The sequence below is a fragment of the Amphiura filiformis genome, unplaced genomic scaffold (genome assembly GCF_039555335.1).
Source record: "Amphiura filiformis unplaced genomic scaffold, Afil_fr2py scaffold_47, whole genome shotgun sequence".
Taxonomy (NCBI): Eukaryota; Metazoa; Echinodermata; class Ophiuroidea; order Amphilepidida; family Amphiuridae; genus Amphiura; species Amphiura filiformis.
This window is the reverse complement of record NW_027305511.1, coordinates 562,363-585,604: the sequence shown is the minus strand read 5'-3', so window position 1 is coordinate 585,604 and position 23,242 is coordinate 562,363. Positions and strand designations below refer to the sequence as shown.

Sequence of the window (23,242 nt, the reverse complement as noted above, 5' to 3'; positions counted from 1 at the left end):
CGCCACATTATTGACGGATGATGTGCCTAAATGTCATCAAATCCGATTTTCGCCGTTTCACATAATGGCGTATGATGATCGTACGTCAGTTTGTGAAACGGAAGATATTGGATTCTTACGGGATTGTTAACATAAGTTAATTAATTAATTAACGTTATTTATTAATTAAGTATAGTTGAGCTTTCTAACTTGGTATATTTGAAGAACTTGATATATAAGACCGTTGGGCCAAATTTCATAAAATTGACCAAAATCACCGTACGCCACTATGTGTTGCGACCGACGATATATATATTTGTCTCGGCATAGCGCCATCATGAGCTTATTGCAATTGCGTTTAGATGTAGTCTCGGGCCAGACTGTATGCGGCTATCATGAATATAATGACCTACGAGCGTTAGGACAGACATAAACTTGCTGCGTAGGAGACTAGTTTGGATGTGAACGGCACTATGACGTTCCAGCGCACAATGTCGTAACCCAGCAAACACAAAACGTTTTCGACATCATTCGCAAAAGGTTATAAAAGGTTGTCAGAAAGCGTTTAAATGTCGGGTTATATAAAGGGTATATTAAGAGTATAAAACGTTTTAAACATTAAAAAACATTTTTTGATAATCTACTGCTCAGCAAACAAAAAATGTTTTACAGAAAACATTTAAATATCGGGTTATATAAAGGTTATAAAAACGTTTTTTAAAATAACATTCCAAAAACAATCTTGAAAACTTGATACAAAACATTCTAAACAGAATGTTATTTTGTGTTGAAAATATATTTTCCGAAACATGTTTGCCCAAAATATTTTCAATAAAGTTTTAAAAACGTTTTCATGACCTTTATATAACCCGACATTTAAATGTTATTAAAAGGTTTTGAAAAAACCATTTTAAGAACATTTCTGCGTTTGCTTGGTTCAAATATTTTAACATAATGTTATTTAAGTATTGACACAATATTTGGCAAAAATGAAAAAAAAGGAACGATGGAGAAGAGCGGAAGATATAAATCTATAGGTATTAGGTTCGAATGGTGTTCGTCACATTCCTAGCGGAAGGCATCAGAACTGCATATTTATAACAAATACCCGAAGTCACATAAGTATGAAAATTATTATACTTAGTTCTCTGGGTTAATAGGATGAACAAATTTTAATCTTTCCCCAGAGTAGGCCAGTGCACATAAACGTTGAAAAAAACCGTTTCTAGTAATACGAAAGTCGCCGGTTCGAATCCGGCCGTATGCACTGGGTTTTTTTTTTCAACGTTTATGTACACTAGACTACTCTGGGGAAAGATTAAAATTTGTATATCCTATTAACCCAGAGAATTAAGTATAATGATTTACATTTCAAAATATTGTTGTAGTGTGTTTTCATACAAAACGTTGTAAAACGTTATCATGACCTTTATATAACTCGACATTTTAATGTTATTAAAACGTTTTTACCTTAACCAAAAGCCAAAATATAACTTATTTTAAACGTTTTTGTGTTTGCTGGGAATACGTAACACGTATGGCGTTAGCAGTGAATGCCTCTTCGCAGTTTCTCTATTATCTTTCGCTAAGCTTATAATTTTTAGGTCTTTTGGGAAACTTTATGTATATCTTCAGCACGGAAGGTCAACATTTTCATATAATTAACCCCATGAGAACTACCTGTCGATCTAACATTGCCTCTGATTGGTCAATTACATGGTATCTTCATTTTAATCACCAATCAGAATGGAGCTTTGCAAATAATTCACCCAATTTTTTTTGCATGGTGAAATTAAACAAAATTGCTTATTGGGCCGATTGATAATGAAAACTTTTTTGGCCAATCAGCAGGTAGTTCTCATGGAGTTAATGAGTGTTTTTTTGTTTTGTTTTTGAGAATATTTTTCGATCGCAGCATGAATTCCTTACACTTTGGAAGGGAAAAAATCCGCTTTTTACAACATAACATAATCTCGTGTGTTTGTTTTAAGCAGCTCAACCATGTAGCTATGAGGACCCACTAGTTGATGCCAAGGTATATGTAGGATCATGTGATGAAAACGCCGGAACATCACAATTCGAAAGCATCAAGAGGAATGTTCAGTGTTCATTGGATGTATCCAGTAGTGAAATCAGTAGTGGCTCTATTCCTACCTCCTGGGTACTTAGACAATGTAATAACTACCAAGGACAGTACGTGTACATTGTTAAGGAAGGACTTACGGCTCCGCTAAGGCTATGTGAAGTTGAAGTATGGGGAAAAGAAGGTAAGCGATTTGAAAGTTAATGTTAAAGCTAATATTTTATCAGTGATATCAGTGTGAGATAAAAGCTGAAATGTTCATAGGCCATTTGAGCCCGCAGGTGTCAAATTCTACGAGCTCAAACTCCTTGGCCTCGGAGATTAAAATAAATAGTTAAAGGCGAAGATTTAATGTCATAATATCTCCTTTCCATCTTTACAACAATTGTAGATTTTGAACCAGATGCTTGTTTGTTTGTTGTTGTTTTTTTGTTTTTTTGTTTTGTTTTTTTGTTTTTGTTTTTTTGCTTTTTTTGTTTTTTTGTTTGTTTTTTGTTTTGCTTTGTAGGTTTTTTTGTGTTTGCTTATACATTTATTTATTTGTTTTCTAACAGTTGATGATGCTGACAAACCGCATGTGGGCTTTATCCGAGATGTTCTGTCCGATCTAGAAGAAAGTCTCGCGGGCGGTAGTCCCTATGAAGCGACGGTGAGAAAAAGTGGTGGCAGTGCTGACAACTCCGTCTGCTGCTCTTTTGGTAAGCAATTTTTATTTTATTTCAAATTAAATTTTCATCGAAAATATACAAAACAAAACTTTACAATGGTGGGCAGTAATAATTATAACCCTGATTCGAACCTACCCGATTTCCTGACCCTAAGCCTAATTAATAAACCTTACCTTAACTCTAATCCCAATATTCTTAGGGCCGATTTCTTGAAGCGTGGCTAGTGGTCAGGTTTCATAAACCATAAGCCATCAGGCTTTAGTTTAAGCCCAATTAGTTCCTATATACCAGTCCTTACAATTTCACATTGTATATCACGTCGGAAGATAAACCAATAACATGGATTCACATTGGTAGGGCTAGTCTGCTGGCTTAGGAAGCCTGACCACTAGCCAGGCTTCGAGAAATTCGGACCCTAAAAGCTTCTCGGGATGATTATCTTGGGTTAATGTTATTAACCGTTTGTGGTGTCATAGAGTAGAGACGTGCAGCTAATTGTAATCTCAGTCCCGACATTGGATGGTAGAAACACAGTAGAAACAAGGAAATAGTGGAGGCATGTAATCCTTAGTGGTCCTTAATGTACTTTAATATAATTATATAACATGCATGAGTACCCTAGTTTTACATTATTTCTGTTGAAGATTTTGTGTAGGGGGATTCTTTTGGGAAATGGAAGCCAAGAAACAAATTCAACTTGTTATATTACGCCCCCGCTATTATAGTGGTTAAGCACTCTCGACTACTTTTGGAGTAGAGGCCGTGCTGGTTGGCTTGGTTTGTCATGTTTTTGACACCACAGAATGTGTATACATGTATACACATTTCTGTTAAGTTAAAATCATGACAAATATTCCGTCTGATGGTCGGTATACCCAATGATCGTACGTGAGGGTATGCCGTGAAACTATTAGTAACGGTTGCCTTACCAGAGGTCTATACTTTGAATTAACACGCCATATTTAATCTTCTATGTGATATTACTTTACAGAGGTAACAGCTTTGTCAGGCCTTAACAACATGGCTACCAAGGCAAGCGTTCTAGTTGATGAGACTGATGACTTTGATGATGCAGGTGTCCCCAGTGGTCCCTATGAATTCACTACGGCCAGTGAAGCAGACATATCGATACCGCTAGGCCTTACTGTTCACAATGATTTCTGTCCAGCTCCTGATGAGCAGTTTGGATATCAAATTAATCTCCTTGATTCAGCTTGTGCAGTTGCTGATCCATCTGTACCAACTTACGGGAGCACTCTATTTGTCATTGAAAACGACGACGGTAGGTGGTAACTATAATACTGTAATAGATATAAAGTAGACTTATCTTTGATTAACTTGTAAATAGATTATGATGTACACATAACGTTTAGACATAAGTAGACATTTAAATAGATATGAAGTACAGATAAGTTTTAGACTTATACAGATATTAAAACTTTTAGGAAGCAAAGAAGCGAAGATAATTATAATGTCGTAATTGAATATTTTATTACACGAATTTTCTCGCCCTTCGTCAGGTGACAAAAGGGACGAAGGGCGAGGCCCGAAAATTCGTGTAATAAAATATTCAATTACGACATTATAATTATTCTTCGCTTCTTTGCTTCCTTCATCAAATGTCGACGCAGTTCATTTTCTATTAAAACTTTTAGATGGATATAACTATTGTGTTTAGACAAACTTTTAAGCTCTCTCATCTCATAGCCACTTTTCACAGTATTTATTTGAGAACTGAGAGCACAATTAAAGATATTCCTCTGGGATCCAAACCACGGTCAGTGCTCATGACACGCCAAAACTATATACTTTATATTTGAAACCTCTTAGTAAACATAACATGTTTCAAAATGATAATTATTTCTTTCACTTAGTTGTCCACAAAATAATTTCATGATTGTGTTAATTTGTGTTTGTAATGTCTGTTTATATTTCAGTGACGTATTGCTGGAAAGATATAACGTTGTCAGTCTATGAAGACACAGGATTCGTTACTGCAACGCTGACCCGAACTGGTTACACGAATGGCACCAGTGTTGCATGTAAGATTAAGTTTAGAACGTATGAAATAGGAACCCCGCACTCTAAGGTTCTGAATAGAGCCCTTTTTGTCCTCTCAGGAGAACCCTCCCTCTAAAACCTCTAAAAAGGTTCTTTAATTCCGGAGAACCCTTAAAGGTTCTCTAAAGAACCAAAAACGGTTCTGTATCACATGTTTGGGGCCATTATCGACGGTTTTGGAATCATTTTTGGTTCTTTTTAGAACCTCTAAGGGTTCTCCTCTCCTGAGAGGACAGCTTTAAAACCTTTATTTCTTAGAGTGCGCGGGCTATATCCTCAAAATTATTTTATAACTACGTTGCAAAGATGCCAAACCTCATCTGTGGACAGAGTGAAAACGGGTACATTTCTTTAAAAGGGCATACCTTCAAAAGTTACACTCTTAGAAATGTTTAACCAAGTTGGTTAATATTTTAACCAACCATGTATTCACTACATGACAGCCCAACAGTTGGTTAAAATTTAACCAACTAAGGTTAACAGTTTAACTCGTGGTTGGTTAAATATCTTAACCAACTGTTAGTTAATATTATTTTATCCAACTCGTTGGGTAATGATGTTGGGCAAATTTTTAACCATTAGTTGGTTAAACCAAAATATGTTGGGCAAAATACAGCCAATAGTTGGTTAAACACTATGAATGGGAAGTTCATTTCACTGTTTACATTTAAACCAATATGTCGGTTAGTTCATGCAGACTTGGGTTAAATGAGTACACAATCATGAACTACAATTGGAGACGTTTGAAGGTAGGAAATTATATTAGAAAGTATATTATTTTACCGGGTATAACACTTAGTTTAAATGTGTGCGAGGCCGATACTGCGATCAAGACTTACGATGATTTATCGGCGACAGCTCTACCACCACAACCGGTAAGCTAAGCAGTTGCAGTTGGTTACCCGAGTTGTGCTTGCATGGGGCCAGCAAGCGGAATATTCCCTGTGTACATGGTCGTGATGACGGTATGCATATATGCATGTATTGTATATGTAACATGATACACAATAGCCCGGGACAATAGCCTACATGCTCAAATTAAGCTTACCGGTTGTGGTGGTAGTTGTCGCCGATAAATCATCGTAAGTCTTGATCGCAGTCTCGGCCTCGCACACACTTAAACTAAGTGTTATATACCCGATAAAATGATATACTTCATAATATATTTTCCTACCTTCATACGTCCATAAGGGGGTGTATTGGATATTAATTGGAATTGCCCAATAGAACAAATATTAGCTGCTGGATAAAGTAAATGAAATACTATTCAATCAAACATGTCGCCAATGTAATTATTCTCACCATTAGATATAAAAACCACTGATGACGTAGCAGGCGATAACATGGCCACAGCCAAGGTGGACTACGAAACCATTAGTACAGAGGTAGTGTTTGGACCTGGGATTACAGAGTTGCCAGTCAATTTAACCATTCTTAAGGACGACGAGTGTGAAATATTGGATGACGACGAAACGTTTCTCCTGGTTATTGATTCAGCCACGGAAGGAAAAATTTGCAAAGATATTAACAATAATGTACTAGATACTGTCCGAACTACCATAATTCATGATGACGGTATGTATTTGATTACGGGGTCGTGTTCATCTTGTATTAACATTACGAGCAAATACCTTAAAGAATGTGTATTATTATTTATATCAGGCTTTTGAGCGATACAATAAAACTGTATATTGTACAATATTTGCAAAATACCCGGATGCAATACAATATTTTTTTAAATATTGTACGCGTATCGCGTACGCGTCGCGCGTTACCATGGTGACAGCACCAACACGCGTCATGATACAACATCACAACAATACAGACACCGTAACGGCTCACAGGAGATTTCGTACTGTATAAACAAGTAAAATTACAAACTTAATTCGCGACAATTCTGGATGGTGATAACCTTAGGAAATATAATCCATATCTAGGCCTACAAATAAACCTGTATATATCATTATTCCGAAATTGTCTTTGGAGAGAAAAGAGCAGAAAACAAGAAGGTCAAAAGGTAAGCTTACATTACAATACACATTGACACATTGACACATTGATTAAACCCGATGGCTAGGTAAGCTTAAATTCATTTTACCGCATAGCAAAAGTGTGATATAAATAATAATAATAATATTGAATGGCTATTTTTGTGTGATACAAGAATATATTGCACTCGATAGAAAAATATTCTTGTATCACACTCAAAGCCATTCAATATTATATAAATATTTTACCGCATTTATGGTAATAACTCATTTAGCCTCATGTAGTGATACTTTGGTTCAACTTAACTCCCTCCACGCGGGTGTCGACTGCAGACAAGTTTTATTATTATTAATTAGAACATATCAGAATTGTAAATTTTCATGAACATATTTGGAATCAGCATGAAAAATTAAATAAAATGAGTACAAACATGCCTAGTATTTGCTCAGTGGTTTTTAAGATAGCTCTTGATATTTTGAGAAAATATCTACAACTTGGACTTTTTATGTTGAAGCCTGTGGTGTTGAGCATTAAGTTCGTAGTGACGTCAATGCTCTATGGATAGACGTCTGCTCTTACAGATGTTGAACATAATTGCTTGCTATTATCGCTGATCTATGTTTGATCCTTAATGGGATATTCATTTCATTAAAGGAAATTACAATATGAAAAGTATGAAAGATTAACATTATATTTCTCACTTTGCTTTCACAGTTGTGGTTCGATTCCAACTAGCAAGTTACCGGGTAACTGAAACCAAAAGAGAAGTAGAAGTGGTAGTTGAACTAGACATGGTAGATGAGGGATTGGTCGTGATGTCACAATAGGTAATTGAAATTTTCTACTAACGGGTAGGATGAATAAGTAGTTGGCACTATTGCAATTTAATAATAAGGCACTAGGCAAAAAAGCAAAAAAGCCCCCAAAACAAACAAACAAACAAAAAAGTTTGTTTCCAGTAGTTGACGTTGATAGTAGGAAAGAGGAAACAGGAGTTTCACCTTAATGTAAAGTACAAAATACTACTAGTGTTTTTAGAAATCTTTAGACATAAAACTGCATCAAGAGTCTTTTTTGAATTAACGTTTAAAATAGTAATTTGCAGCAGAAAATTACATATAAAAATATCGATCACACGTAGTTTTAAGATGGTTTGTAATTTGTATGTTATTTTTATCCGCAGGTGTTAAATCTCAGCCGCTCAATCCTTCAGGATCGTTAATCGCCGCTATGCCAGAGGATTACCCAGTCATTGATGAGGTATTGACCATCCCTGCTGAACTAACCGCAGCATCTCTCACTGTGGTAGTTTTTGATGATAAAATGGTAGAAGCTGATGTTGAAAGTTTTGAACTTATCTTGGTGAAGCAACCGATTAATTCATCAGACTGTGATTTGGGGGATCCAGGCATGACTCATATAATGATAGAAGATGACGATTGTGAGTATCCGTGCTCTTGTAACGTTTAAAACAGAGGTTGTATTAGAGGGTCATGTTCGCTATTCCGAAAGTTCGCTATTCCGAAGTTTTGCTATTCCGAAACGTTGCTATTGCGAAGGTGCACTATTCCGAATGTTCACTATTGCGAAGGTTCGCTATTCCGAAGGCTCACTATTAAGAAATCTTGTTATTCCGAAGGTTCACTATTCCGAAGGTTCACTATTCCGAAGGTTCACTATTGCGAAGGCTCACTATCCCAAAGGCTTACTATTCCGAAGGTTCACTATTCCGAAGGCTCGATATTCCGAAAATTAAATAAGGTTCTCTATTCCAAAGGCTCTGTATTCGGAAAACCAAAAAGGTTCTCTATTCCGAATATGAAACAAGTTCTCTATTCCGAATATGAAAAAATGGGTTCTCTATTCCGAAAACGAAAAAACGTTCTTTATTCCGAAACAAGTCACCGTCTTTTTTTTACTCCCAATATGAAAAAAGGTTCTCTATTCCGAATATTAAAAAAAGGTTCTTTATTCCGAAATGAGTCACCGTGATCAAATTATAAAAAAAAAGTTTTCTTTTACGAATCTGTCGTTTTTGAATCATGTTTGCGCCCTCTAGTAAAGCCCTTTGGTAAGTTTAGCAAAACACCGCTAAATCAATGTTCCATGTGTAGATAAACCCTAATAAATGTTTGGGTTTTATCCCGGGTTTTTTTATCTTGGGTTCCTCAGATTACTTGTCAAAAAACGCAGTGATTTATAGTGCGCTACGCACAGGCACAACGCCTAGACGTTGATCCACAAGCCTCAGCACACTCAACAGGTTGTCGCTGACCACTACGGCCCACATCATTCCATAAAACATTTAACAACAATTTAGGGACTTTGCTGCTACAAGAGCACACACCCTAGACATTCCACAAATAACCATCGCAACCAGGATCAGCTCCCCGAGTTTCGCACGGGTTACAACGAGACAACTAGTAGTAAGTTCGTTGTCCAGGGGAATTTCAAGCTAACTCAATTTTTCCACGAAAGCGTACTAGGCACCGCCAGGGTTCGTACCATAGTCGAACGCCTTATCGATTGAGCTTACTTGACTGCAAGTAGTTTAGCATGCTATTAAAGTTTTATACCCTGAGGCGTAGATGGGGCGCAACCTACGACCGACGTAGGCGTAATTTTTTTCATTTTCGGAATAGAGAACCCATTTTTTCATATTCGGAATTAAGAACATTTTTCACATTCGGAATAAATGACCTTTATCGTTTCGGAATAGAGAACCCTCGAAATAGAGAACACTTTTTCGGTCTAGCAAACGTTTGGAATAGCGAACCGTCGGAATGGAGGACCTTCGAAATAGCGAGAGATCCCCGTATTAGGAATACTTAAAAATGGACGACTCGTTGTTAAAGCAATAATAAGTGATTTGTTCCAGAGCGACACTATTAATGTTTTTATCAAATTTCTACTTTTGAATGATTGTACTGCCCAATGGCGTACTAAAATATCACGTGAACAGTAAAATTTACGTTTTTATACTAAATCCGGTGATCTCCGTTTACTCCGGTTTATCATGGACAACACGTCTCGTATGTGTGAGTTCATGTGTACATGTATCATTGAAACAGTGACGTAGAAACTGTGTGCATATCGCTATGCACCTTACGTTCTACATTAATCGATTCATTGTTTTTATGTGGAGGAAACTGTGGATAAACTGTAAAATCGATATCAAGGTTGATAATTAAAATCTTGTCAACTGGACTTACTATTTTTGACTGGAGACGTTTCACATCCTACTTCCTCAAGCCGTCTGATTTCTCGGCGGCGATTGGTAAGTGACCCGTGACGGTGTCACAGAGCTTGATAAAATCGATAACATCAGGTAAAATCTATTTCCAACAAAGCGCGAACACAAATATTGTCTTTCAAGGCTTGTCTTATGGCTCCTTGGCCTAGTAAGGTTCCAAAGGGTAGTCCTGAGATTTGTCCGATTGGAGCCGGGTTTTGGCGTCACAGAGAATTTTGTTTCGTGAAGCCAATGTCGGTCTGTATATATTTAGTGAATGAACATCCACTTCATAATAAACACGTTCCCTTACTTTGAATGTCCACAAACATTATTTCGAAGGTTGCTGGCGTGTTGAAGAGGAGGAATTGGCGATAAATGAAGGCGATGGCAAAGTGGACATTGCTGTAACGTGTGCGAGAGTGCCAACTTCTAATGTTGTTCCTAAGTACCCAGTCATTGCAGGTAGATATATAAATAACAATGAATGTAATCAGCACATTTGGGACATAAGTGTATCCTATGTGTCTAATTTCCAAACCGGGCTAATCATTCTCAAGTTGTTTATCCCGATTTCACCTAAACATAGGCTTAGGAACCGGGGGGCTTGAGGGGGTGCGGGGCTGGAATACCTTTCAGCCCCCCCCCATAATCCTAGGTGAACTTGAAAAATTGTGATAAAATAGAGGGAAAAGGGGTCTACTCTTAGTGACCTATATTTTGCAAAATTCCCCAATGCTGAAAATCTTCCTAAGCCTATGCTATAAGATATATCTTTCAGAGTAACTGTTCCCTGTTATACATCCTGGTTACCCTGGATTTAATTATATACCTTGATCAGGGCAGATATTATAAGTACTTGTGTTATATTCCAGATGTTTAATATACATCTTATTGCATAATTTGCACCTTTGCGCGCAAATGTCCTAGTAACATCGGAACAAAATATGTTAGCCCCTCTACGTAAACCAAAACTTGACTTGAGTGCACATGCCTTCCTCGGTACGTGAGTTCGGGTCTTCAAATTTTGGCCTGGCCCAGGGTCCCATAAGGTAAATCCCGCCCTTGTTATTGGGCCCGTACTGCTCCTTGTCCATGGGCCCCGATGCTCTAATACTACGCCCCTGGCCGCGACCCACAGGTTGGGAACCAGTGGGTTAATCTAATAATCTAATCATTACACGAGCCAGCAGGGAAACAATCACATCAAGTAATACATATCAAAGAAAACACAATCAAAATTTACGAAACGGATCAAAATTAGTGCATCCACAAACACGAAAAAGCCAAACACATTCGCGTTACACAAATCTCAGGTAACCATCAAAACGCACAATAGAGAGATTGCGGAGAGGCGTTCACTGCAAACGCCATACGGGTTACGGATTTCTGCATTTTGCGGTAGAACGTTATAGTCCCGTTCACATCCAAACTAGCCTCCTACACAGCCAGTTTGTGTCGGTCCTAACGCTCGTCGTTCCTAGTATGTTCGTGATAGCCGCATAGAGTCTGAACCAAGACTACGTATAAACGCAATTGCAATCATGATGGCGCTATGCCGAGACAAATAATCTAAAGGTAATAGGAAGCACCTATTGATTCACCTTGGGTGCATTGAACCAGAGAAGATTATCTTCTTTCATCGAACTACTTTCCTCGGTATTGATATGCAAATACGACTAGCTGTATCTATAATGCTCTAAGCATTCAGTCCAGATTAGCGATATTTGAGTTCTGCGGGCTATTGGAAAATGAGTATAGGCCTATGTTCACACGTGTATGCTATTTGTCTATATAATCTAAACCGAGTTTGGTGTTGGATGCCTAGGAAGTCTTGGTGTATATTATTCGAATAACAAGAAACAAACTCCATTATCATATAAATAATACCCTGTTTACTTTCTAAAGCAAAATGAAAATAGATTATCTAATATTCCTAGTTCGATTACTACCCATCAATCACAAACATATTACAGAAAACGTTAAATGGCGGGTTAAAGGTTATGAGAGGGTCAAGGGCATTAAAAGTTTGAATAACATTTAAAAAACCTATTGTTCAAAACTTGCTGATAAACGTTCTAACACAATAGACACTTAAATATGTTTGCCAAATGATATTTTACTATAGCATTTCGAATTGTGGCTTAAAATGTTGTTGTATTATTTTTTCAGTATAACACGAGTTTTCATGATTTTTATATAAACATACATCGATATGTTATCAAAATGTTTTAACTAAAACCAAAAACACATGTATTATCAGGTTTTAAAAACATTTTGGAGTTTGCTGAATAGTATCCATAAGCAAAATACTTTGACAGCTGTTTAATGCAACGAAAAAGCAAGGCGAAAAATAGCGTTGCACGAACTTCTGTTCCCCGTCCCAAACAGACAATTATACCGCATTTATGCCGTAACACGACACAATCTTGCCTAAACGGCTCTTCGCAAGCTGATTTTTGGACGGCATTTTCCACACACAAATGAATAGGCAATCTGCCCGTTCGAATTCGCGTCGAAAAAAAATCGAAATTTGTTCACTTCTTCTTGTCTATACGAGATCAAATTTTAAACCCCAAAATGGATTTTGTTACATGTCGGACTCTACTTGTTCTATTAGGATACTTTGATTCGCTTCATAACATGATAAACATAACATTTTTCTGCATTTTGAAAATGCGTTTTTTTGTCATTTTGGAACGGCATTTTTTGCTACCAACCGCAACGTAATCGCCTTACGGTAATTTCACGATTGACCAATTCACAATAGATTTCACCCTCTAGAGGGCATAATAACCGATTTTCGACTAATGTAGCTTGCCGTTGGCGTTCCCGTGTCACGTTTCACGTAAATTTCGCAATCTCTCTCATATGTTAGACTGATCTTCATTCTGTTTATCGCAGTTAATGTGGTTCCTTTGCTCGAATTAGATTTGTACCCATGGGTGCTGGAAGGGGAGAGCGGACGTGGCTCCTCCACCCCTCGAAAATGTCCCCACGCACGAAAAGGTCCACTTTGTGAGCGTACCGAGCGAACAAATTGGGATTTTTATGCTTTCTTGGTAAAAAAAGTATAAACATTTTGACATTATGGTAGTCTATATAATGCATATGGACGATTTCTACTTAAGGGTAAAAAAACTATTTCTCTACTCAATGTAATATTTACAACGGTCTCTAATTAGGGGCAACGTTGCTTCTATAGTCCAATATAATACAAAATAAGGTTTTTAAGGGGGTACTACACCCCTGCCCAATTTTGTGCCTATTTTTGTGTTTTTCTCAAAAATTATAGCGCATTGGTGACAAGTAAGATATGTATATTAAAGGGGCAAGGACTACAACTACTGCATTGGAAATGTTATTTCAACACAGACAACAGTTCTGGAGTTACAGTAAAAAATGAGGGAAAACCAATATTTGATCAATAAATCAATAACTACTTGCCTTGAGTTGCTGAATTTTCAGTGCAGTAGTTGTAGTCCTTGTCCCTATAAATTACGTATCTTACTTGTCACCAATGCGCTATAATTTTTGAGAAAAAGGAACAAATAGGCACAAAATTGGCCAGGGGTGTAGTACCCCCTTAATTACGGGTAACGTTGCCTTATATAGCTAATTAACATCATAAAAAGGGAGGTTTTTCGTAATTCTTCACACGATTTTAAAAAAAAAATCTAGTTAACATCATGTTAACACTTTCTCAGCTTTACAGATCCGTGCCACAAATGTTACAGGGCAGCGACAAGCTACTCTTTCTGAGGACTACACCCTGTCTTCCGCAACTAATAATATCACGGTTAATTCTGCCACATCTACAACTTCAACATGGTCATTTACAATAAAAGATGACGCTATCGCAGAAGCGACAGAATATTTGGATGTGAGCCTGGAATCAGCGTATGGTGGAGATTTATGTGGGCCTCTGACCACGAGAGTAGCAATCCATGACAACGATGGTAAGAACAGCTTTTCAAAATCATTTTACCTGACAGAGACGTATATTAGTTGATATTCAGGCAGACTGCTAACTAATAATTTTACAACCTATATATTTAACCCCTATATCGTTTTAACCTCACCATTAATCATTCTGTTGACGAAAACTGCCAATCTGCTCCATGTAATTGAATATATGAATACAAAAACCACCTAAGTCCATACTTTGGCCAAATTGAGTTAAGCATGGGAAATTGTTGTTATACATAGGCCTGTCATATGCATGAAGAACAACTCAAATTCATTCTCTGTGTCTATTGGGCATGTGAAAAATAGCATGTATGAAAGAATCACCCAATTCCATGATTTGAGTCTTGTAACACATTGATTGAAATCCAGTATGTATAAAAGTCCACTTGTAACACATTCATTGCTAGAGAATGACTTTTGAACAAAAAATGGGTTTAATAAAGGAAAGTGTGTGGTTTATATTACATGGCAGAATGCTTATCAACATTATACATACCTGTGTGCTTTATTTTGTATTATCTTACTAGTGGTAATCTCATTCTAACATTGTTGTCTTTGTATATGATTCAAACAACCACCTAAGTCCAAAATTTAAAATGAACCCCACGAAGTCCCTGAAATGCTAATCGTCATACCTAATACAGGTTAATCCACTCATTTGCACGTAAAACTTACCATATTGACCAGGTAAATCTAACTGAAGGAATTAAAATGATACACGGGTTTTTCTCTCAAAATAACTTCGCATGGACTTAGGTGGCTTTTGTATTCATGTATTCAATTGTCTAACAATCCTTTGCACACGTTTTAGCAAAAAATAATGTGATCCTGCCACATCAACCGCGGGCCATTCATGGGGAACAGGGTAGGCCGTCTTAGGCCCTACTATCAGAATTATCATTCTCTCTTGATTATTGTAACATTTTGCTAAATAGAATAACACAAGAAGATCTTTTCAGACTGCAGAAATTACAGAACAAAATGTGCGACGGTGATATATCGTACGCCCAAGTCTAATCATGTGTTCCCACTCTTAAGAGATCTTTTAAAACTGTCTCACGGTCAAGAGCTCCATACATGCTATGAGTACTAGCTTCAGTGATAGTGTTAATTTTATCATTCTTCGCACTAGGAAATATGCTGGGGATAGAGCCTTTTCAGAGACTGCTCCAAAATTGTGGAATGTCTTACCATCTGCAATCAAGAATGTCATCAGGCTGGACTCATTCAAATCATTGATCACAACCCACTTATCTCCTTGATTTTTGCCCCGGGATTTTTGCTGCCATTACCTTCTGTATTTTTGGTTTTCTTTTCTCTTGCGCCTTGAATCCCTAGGCAAAGGCGCATATAAATACTTGTTGTTATGTTATGTTATGTTATGTTATGTTATGTTATGTTATGTTATGTTATGTTATGTTATGTTATAGCATTTGTACGTACACACATTTTTTATATATAATTATTATTCCAAAGCATCGGTGAGGATCGCTTCCTGTGGAAACAATAACACTGTACAAGAGAGCGGAGGCACGCTGGGGGTTATTTTGGAACGTATCGGTGATGCTAGTGGGTCAGCCTCTATATGTAAGTCAATAATGGACTAAAATCTATTCCATACAACAGTGTTTAATGCTCTGTGTGCTGGCCATAGGCTTGCAGATAAAAAAAGGTTTTCTTGAACCAATACTAGGATTGTTTGTACTCATTTTAATGCATTTTTTCTGCTGATTCCAAATATGGTCATGAACATTTGTAACCAAAAAAATTAAACTTGTCGTCTGCAATGTACACCCGCGTGGATAGATTAAAGGGCACGTCCGCCCGTCCCAGACGGGCTACTTTGATTGTATGGACCATCCCCCTGGCAAAATATGGTTTACCCCCACCCCCGGGATCTACGCCTAAGGTATAGGACCAGCTAAACTATTTTACAGTTTGTCCCCACCTGGAATTTGTTTCCACTGATAAGTAGGCATTAGGACAGCGCCCAAGCAACGGTACATCAAAAACAAAATTACACATAAAAATTGGACAGGCTATTTTAATGCCGGACAGTTTACTTTACAAAGTAGCCTGTCTTGCGGACTAGTTGAATTTTACACACTGCCATACAACCGTTAGGTACATAAAAAAAAACATGCTCTTATACCAATGTGCCATATACAAGAAATTGAAATGAGACATTGCATTTGAAATTAATATTCAACCTCGCTATATTTCTTTTGTGGCTCTCTTAATTGATATTATAAACTATGACTGAATAATTATATGAAATATCATGTCAATTCTTGCCTAAGCTGATTCAATAACTTTAAATGTGAGATTTTATTTTGGTCTTTTAGTGTTTTACACAGTCGCTAAATCTGCAACGCCAGGTTCCGGACCGGGAGTCGGAGATTATGATCGTAAAAATTTGGTTGTAATGTTCCCAGCTTTTCAAAGAAAGATCGTCCAGGACATAGAGATTAACAACGATTTGGAACAAGAGAATAACGAAAAGTTTGAAGTTTTTATCTCGGAGTCCAGTCAACATACGGTGGTGGATGCTACAGCAAACTCGTGTGAAGTGACCATCCTTGATGACGACTGTAAGTTGCCATGATTATTCAACATGTTAATAAAAAGCAATAAGCTGAAGATTTAAGCCAAAGGGAGAATTTGTTACTTGTCGCACAAGAGCTCCAACATGTAGCTACTCGTATCTTCATTATGCGCACTGTAAAGTGTTTTGCTCATTTGTTTCTAGCGCTATATCAGTTCGGGGGCACTCATAATTCACGGACGTCTCTGATATCAAATACTCCTGAAGCGTCATGTCACATAACAGTATCATATTTCAGAGACGTCTCAGAAATCACATCCTCCCTAGTTTCAAAACCCAGTCACAAACGATATTAGTAATTTTGGTGAACGTGCCAGCGCAGTGGGAATAATTTTGTGAGTAGGCCTTATCAGGGTTGTAGCTAGCCAAAGTTGAGTGTCTGCTAATTTTACTATCCGATTCCTGAATTAGAGCGCAGGCTTGGGTACTCTTGGGATTTTTTACTTCAAAACATTTGATTTTGGCCATTGCAATCTATGTGTGTTCTGGGACCGTTTGTCAGAATCTGCACAGATAGATATAACAGGGAGATATAATTTTGCACAGGTAGATATTTGCTAACATAGGAAAGTTTATTCTAATACACTCAGCCTCGTTCCGATGTGCTGCATCGAATGCCCATGCAGCTGTCAACAAAGCTCGATGTATGTGATATCACAGACCCCCGTATGTGAAATCACTAACCCGTCTTTGAAATTACAAGTGCCCCCGAGGTGATATAAGTCTTGTTAATAACAAGCTAGTGTATTCACTCGAAAGTACAGCCGGGAGGTTGAGAGTGCATATACACAATGCCGAAGGCAATGGCAGGTCAGTAACAATGGAGAGATGGTTTACCAGTCTCGGACCAAGACGGCTTACGACCCTTCGCCTCATTCGTGACTAAACAAATCATCTGTGGCGCCCTCAAAATGAAAACAAAAACAAAAACAAAAAACGATCACTCAGTGATTATTTATGAATAGTATGATTAACGACGTACATGGAACTATTTCAATTGGCTGAATTATTTCCTGGAAAAACAGTGGCATGAGAGACTGGAATTATAATAAATAAACATGATTTTTATTTGCGACGACGAACTGCGAACCTTGGTAAAATAAATCATGTAATCTGCAGTGACGCTAACTCCGACCAAAAGCCACATTTCCTGACGGCAATTGAGGCTAAATGGATGGCGGTATATGCAGCAACAACCCCTCCCCAACTCTGAACATGACTATAATGATTAACAGTGGTACATGACAACAATCATAATTACAGGTAGTAACTTGAACTATGATGTTACACCGTTATGTAATTCATTTTTTTAAAACTATGATCTACACAGGTACCTTCTTCATATCTATACCAGAGACTAGCCGAGTGGTCACAGAGGGAGCAGGTGTGACAGTACCAATTACTGTCACTAGACAGACAGATACAGATAGTACTGCAAGTATTTGTAAGTCAAAAGTTGTGACAAACAAATTCGTAACATTGATGTACGCCATACAATATCTCTTCTCGAATGTGCAAGTTAAAGCATTAACAGTGTAAGTTTTTTTAATAATATGGGCTGTAATTTGTAAATCAAGCATAACATTATCATCAGAAGAATTTGTGAAACATTATGTGTACATTGAGGAAAATAAAGCACATTGTTTTTTGGGTTATTTGTTTTTGTTTTTCTTGCTTTTTCTTTTTTGTTTTATTTTACAGTGTGCAAGCTAACGGTGTCATTATATGTGACGTGTCATGTCAAAAGCAGACACTTTTGGGCAGGTGATCAATTTCGAGGTTTTTACATATCTTAAATAAAGAGATATTTAGTTCATAAGCTATGGGATTATAAAATTGGAAATTGAGAGATCGGCGTTTAAAACAGAGTATTGACAATGTTGAGAGTAGGAAGTACCTTGAAAAATGTCTCAAAAATTCAAGATGCCAGTTATATTCCGGTCTAAAACTATCAGACAATATTTTTAACATTAATAACATCACTAATTCGCAACAAACCCAAATTGTTAAAAAATCACCCCGGGCAGATTTTTGGTTATTTCTGCATTTACGATCCTGCCCAACATGGCACGTCACATATAATGACGCATTGCATATTCACCAATGCATTGCATACTGCAGTGAATTCTATATATCTAATTATTTCCACAAAAGTGGTATATTTGAGTGGTGAAGAGGAATCATATTAACTTCTGCGTTGCAGTGTTATCGATAAGTGGCATACAATTGGCAAGCTTAGAATTTAAGCTTAAAAAAAACAAGTTTAATAATTATTATGTAAATTTCATGCAAATTAGCTCATGCATAAACAATGAGCTCATCCCCAGATATGATGAAAAAAAGTGTATGAGTACATCAATGTGGCATCAATGTCTTGTTTATACATAATAAAAAGAAATCTTAAGAGTTAATTTGGAGTATATTAAAAAAGTTTATGGACAATTTTGGACTATTTTGGGGGCAAAATTTGGCCTAAAATGGTTAAAACCTTTTAAACAATTTTATGATGTGTAAATGGTAGTTATATTATGAAAAAAGGTTTTTTGTTGATAGAGAAGTGATAAATTATCAAAACTGTTCTCGTATAAAACCTTATTCGTGTAAATATTTTTACATGCATATTAAGTTATTTTAATGGCGGGGTAATAGAATATGGTCAAGGCTCTATTACAAAATTTGATTATGATTATCTTTTATCAACATTAATCTTTGTATATTACTGTATTTTTATACACTGATAACATTAGCTTTTGTACTTGTATGCATGCATTTTTAAGTTGATGTGTGAAAGCGGGGTGTGCATTTTTTGGGTCTTGTGCCTGTTCGGGTCACATGCACCAAACATTCAGGCTGTATCAAAATGATGTGTACCAACCAGTTTTGGTGTTTATTAAAAAACATGCTTCTTTCAAATGCAACATGGGGTCTTCTTAAATGTATTGTGTTGTGAATGTTTATAACTTCTGTCAACAAATTATGTGGATCCCATGTTGCATTTTGACGTGGCAGTCATGTCCATAATCACTGGAACTATTGGGTACCAATCATGTTGATACAACCTGTTGTATTGTATTTTCTTGTGCAATAAAGGTAATATACATAAAAATGCACAACATTTGTAGTAACCACTGAACGATAGCATGTTCCATTTTGTAACAGGGGTCGAAACTTCAACTCTTGGAACTGGCAGAGGTTTTGCTACACCTGGTGAAGACTACATCCCCTTGTCGAGAATGGTCACCTTCCTACCAGGAGAAACCTCACATTCTATATCTTTGATTATTAATAACGATGACAGACCTGAGATAATAGAACGTTTGATAGTGTCATTGCCTCGGGTGGATTGTAGCATCAATGGTGTCAATTCAGTGGAGATAAATATCCAGGACGACGATGACGGTGAGGGCTTTGACTTATGTTGGTTTCATACTTTCCTATCGCATTGACGTCAATTTTGCTTCACTGCACAGTCGCACCAGAAATGCTAGCGGCGACCACCGGCAAGCCAATATATCGATCACGCCACCGCTTTGGGCAAAGCGGCAGTTCACTAGGAGTTGAATTGTAGTTAATTCGGGAACGGCGCCACTCTGACGTATGACATCGGGGTACGATTTTTGGCCAATGACAACAGTGCAATGCAGAGCGGCAACAATGACTTTCGAAGTCATGCCGCTGCCGCTCAGTGCCGCGCCGTTTCGCGTGCAGAAAAGTGCAAGCGACATGATGAAAAGTCACGACGCTCAGCGGCAAGCGAGAGAAAGTATGAAATAAGCATTTATCCAATAACTGAGATTTATGAGGTTCTATCTGTCTCAGTGCCGTTAAAAAATCATACTCAATACCTTGTATTTTAAATATTTGTATGAATTGTATTATGAAGCCATTATTTCCCAAATTTGCATGGGCGCCCTCACATTATGACGTCATAGCGGCATTATGTGGGGAACGTTTGTACCTTTTTTGGTATCACTGGATGGAAGAGACCCATGGCTATACATCGATACCAAATATAATGGCATAATGACGTTTATATTTGAAAATTAGGGGGGTTGCAACAACCCCCTCTTCGTAGTCCGTGTTACAAAATATGGCTCAGTAGTTCTAGGGTTTAAGGTTCGTGACAATCATATTTTAAAAATAAATGCCAGCATATAGGCCTAAGTTACCATTAATCAAAGGCCCATTCAGTGATCCCAGCGAAAGTGTAAAAAAATAAATTGTTTATAAATTGCCTAAAGGTGAAGGATAAGTCATTAAAATTGGCAAAAAAACCCCGCAGTATTGACAAAAGTTAAAGTAGAGAAATTTCAATTTCATGTAAAATTTCTCTTTTGTCTTAATACATGGCTTTCGGCTTAACCACTAGCAGGCTATATTGGCACATCTATGACACCAACAAAGGTGCCAAAGTCTGTATTTTGATGATTTTTACGATCCTCCGGATGAGCAATCACTGAATGGGTCTTTAATACATAGCTTTGATGCATGATATTTGACAAGTAAGACATATTCCACCACTTGCTATCACGTTACGGAAAACCGTCTTTCCTTCTACTTAACAGGGTTGGGTATTGGCGCTATTTTCATCATCATCGGTTCCCTTCTGGCTGGTCTCATACTTATTGGGGGCGCCCTATTGTGCCTTGTTATTCGTCGAAGAGCTCGAGGCCTTTCCATTGTTACTGAACCCCCGACTGTACCTCAAACAGGACTAGACCAATTCCCACTGGTTCCACTGGGTTATGGAGGGAATGCTTATGGTCTTCCACGTAATGGATTTGGATATCCAAGTACCGAATTTGGACTGCCAAAGGATGGGTTAGTTGGATACAATAACGGGTTTGGGGTAAGTATGGTTTTGAGACATGTTAACGTGCCATTTAGAGAATAAACGATAGAATTTTTATTTTGCCTATCCTCTACCGTGTGATAGACGACAGGCAGGTCCAATATTTTGAGTAGTGGATGCCGGCGCAGCCGGTATCCACTACGATAAAAATATTGGACCTGCCTGTCGTCTATCATAGGTAGAGGATAGGCAAAATAAAAATTCCTATCGTTTATTCTCATTCTTAGTCAGTTAAATATTATTTTAATAACTGTAAACAATTTTGTTAAAGCAAAAACTAAGTTACCGTCATAAAAACTCCCCTCATGATAAAATGAACGAAACTTGTTTACAACTTTACGTATTCTGTTGCGCGTACTGCTAGCGCGTTCGCGTATTCCGCACTAGTCTACGCATCCAGCGAGATACATACGCGCATCTCTACACGCGTTTTACGGATTATCAAGACGCATGATGACGTGGGGTCGTCTACGGCCTGATAGACGGCACCCAAAATCATGCGATTGTCCAATCAGAAATGTGTCTACGAACTAGACCACTCCCACTGACTAAGAATGTGTCTTATTAGTTAATCAGTTAGAAAAGGGGGGTACATGCCCCCTCGGAAATCAATCTAATAGCTCTCTGTCTTGATCAAAAATGGGGACAACAGGGGTCAAATTTCATACAACATGGGTTCAAATTTCAATATTGTTCAGATTTTGTCAACAAAAAAAAATGTCAACATAATGATTTAGTTTAGTATAGTTTTACCTACATGCAACATACTGTTCTTGAGTTAAAAGTAAAATGTTCAAAGCCGAGGATGTGGTCAGGTTTTTTGCCACACATGGATTAGAAACTAAACTGTGTGGCCAAAAAACCTGACCATCCCCCTGCCTTGACCTTGGTTTGTCGCCGATAGAGCAAACTATACTTTGGAATTTGAACCCTGTTGTATCTAATTTGACTCCTGTTGACCCCTTGGGAATCAACTTTTTTGAATTTGTTAACATTATGTTATCATTTTCTATCCCCTTTTCTGATCCAGAGATTAGGAGAGGGTTTCCGAGGGTACAGGGTATCCCTCTCTTCCAACTAAACTAGTTTATATATATTGTGTGTTAAAATTATGTGAATCAAGTTTTGTTTGCGTGACTTCATTTTGAAGTCTAATTCATGCATTTTGTCTCGTGTCAACTGAAAATTAAGTATTATGATTCTTACATAACAATAAGTCAATCTGAATATTGTGTTTTTATTCACAGAATGGTCCAGTCGATAACAGCAACCCCTATTATGGTTTCGGATACCCGTAACTCTATTGAGGATGAATAGTGAACCGTCACTGAAATATATAGTAGAGATAACTGTCGGTGTCAAAATGAGAGAAAAAAGTAGATTAGAAAAAAATATTTACAACATAGCTTGCTGATACACATAAACTAATTTGGTCCTATGTCATATTATACAGATTTCATTTTTTTTTTCGTCTAATTGTTAATGTTTATTCCTATTGGATCAAGCAAAATTATAGTGGTTATTAACAAATGCCGTGAAAGGGTAAATCAAAGTTGAAACTGACTCAACAACATCTGTATATAGTAACTATATTATAGTGGTTATTGGGATTCTAGTATAGTCTGTTCCACACAAATCAATTTGAAGTAATGTATATTGAAGCTTTTATTCATCTATTGTATGGAAAGTAACGCAGCTGTTATAAATACGCCTATAGCTTCAGAAATAATAATTGTTACGACAATATTTCTGCATAGAAAGAAGGATGATTTATTTACGCGCATTTTGATACCCCATTTGCCAA

At 37.3% G+C, this 23,242-nt stretch overlaps 2 protein-coding genes across 2 annotated transcripts in view; both read left to right on the top strand.

Annotated features, from left to right (window-relative positions):
* Positions 1-7,607, top strand: part of LOC140144270 (uncharacterized) — a 14,497-nt gene extending 6,890 nt beyond the window's left edge. The window contains exons 5-10 of the mRNA XM_072166088.1: positions 1,974-2,246; positions 2,617-2,760; positions 3,722-4,012; positions 4,668-4,772; positions 6,100-6,366; positions 7,495-7,607. Of these exons, the coding sequence (XP_072022189.1) occupies positions 1,974-2,246; positions 2,617-2,760; positions 3,722-4,012; positions 4,668-4,772; positions 6,100-6,366; positions 7,495-7,607 (1,193 nt within the window). The remainder of the gene's footprint in view (positions 1-1,973; positions 2,247-2,616; positions 2,761-3,721; positions 4,013-4,667; positions 4,773-6,099; positions 6,367-7,494) is intronic.
* On the top strand, positions 6,164-23,242 carry LOC140144262 (FRAS1-related extracellular matrix protein 2-like). Its single transcript, XM_072166082.1, has 11 exons — positions 6,164-6,366; positions 7,495-7,607; positions 7,964-8,221; positions 10,355-10,477; positions 13,720-13,971; positions 15,458-15,568; positions 16,327-16,572; positions 17,917-18,030; positions 19,746-19,985; positions 21,152-21,435; positions 22,686-23,242. The coding sequence occupies exons 3-11, from the start codon at positions 8,011-8,013 to the stop codon at positions 22,734-22,736; spliced, it is 1,632 nt and encodes a 543-aa protein (XP_072022183.1). The 5' UTR covers positions 6,164-6,366; positions 7,495-7,607; positions 7,964-8,010; the 3' UTR covers positions 22,737-23,242.

What these genes read in the sequence shown, in the direction of transcription:
- LOC140144262 (XM_072166082.1), top strand. Translation starts at nt 8,011, where the DNA reads ATGCCAGAGGATTACCCAGTCATTGATGAGGTATTGACCATCCCTGCT. An exon ending in AGCAATCCATGACAACGATG is followed by an intron (nt 13,972 to 15,457) that starts GTAAGAACAGCT and finishes ATTATTCCAAAG; the next exon opens with CATCGGTGAGGATCGCTTCC. An exon ending in AGATAGTACTGCAAGTATTT is followed by an intron (nt 18,031 to 19,745) that starts GTAAGTCAAAAG and finishes ATTTTGTAACAG; the next exon opens with GGGTCGAAACTTCAACTCTT.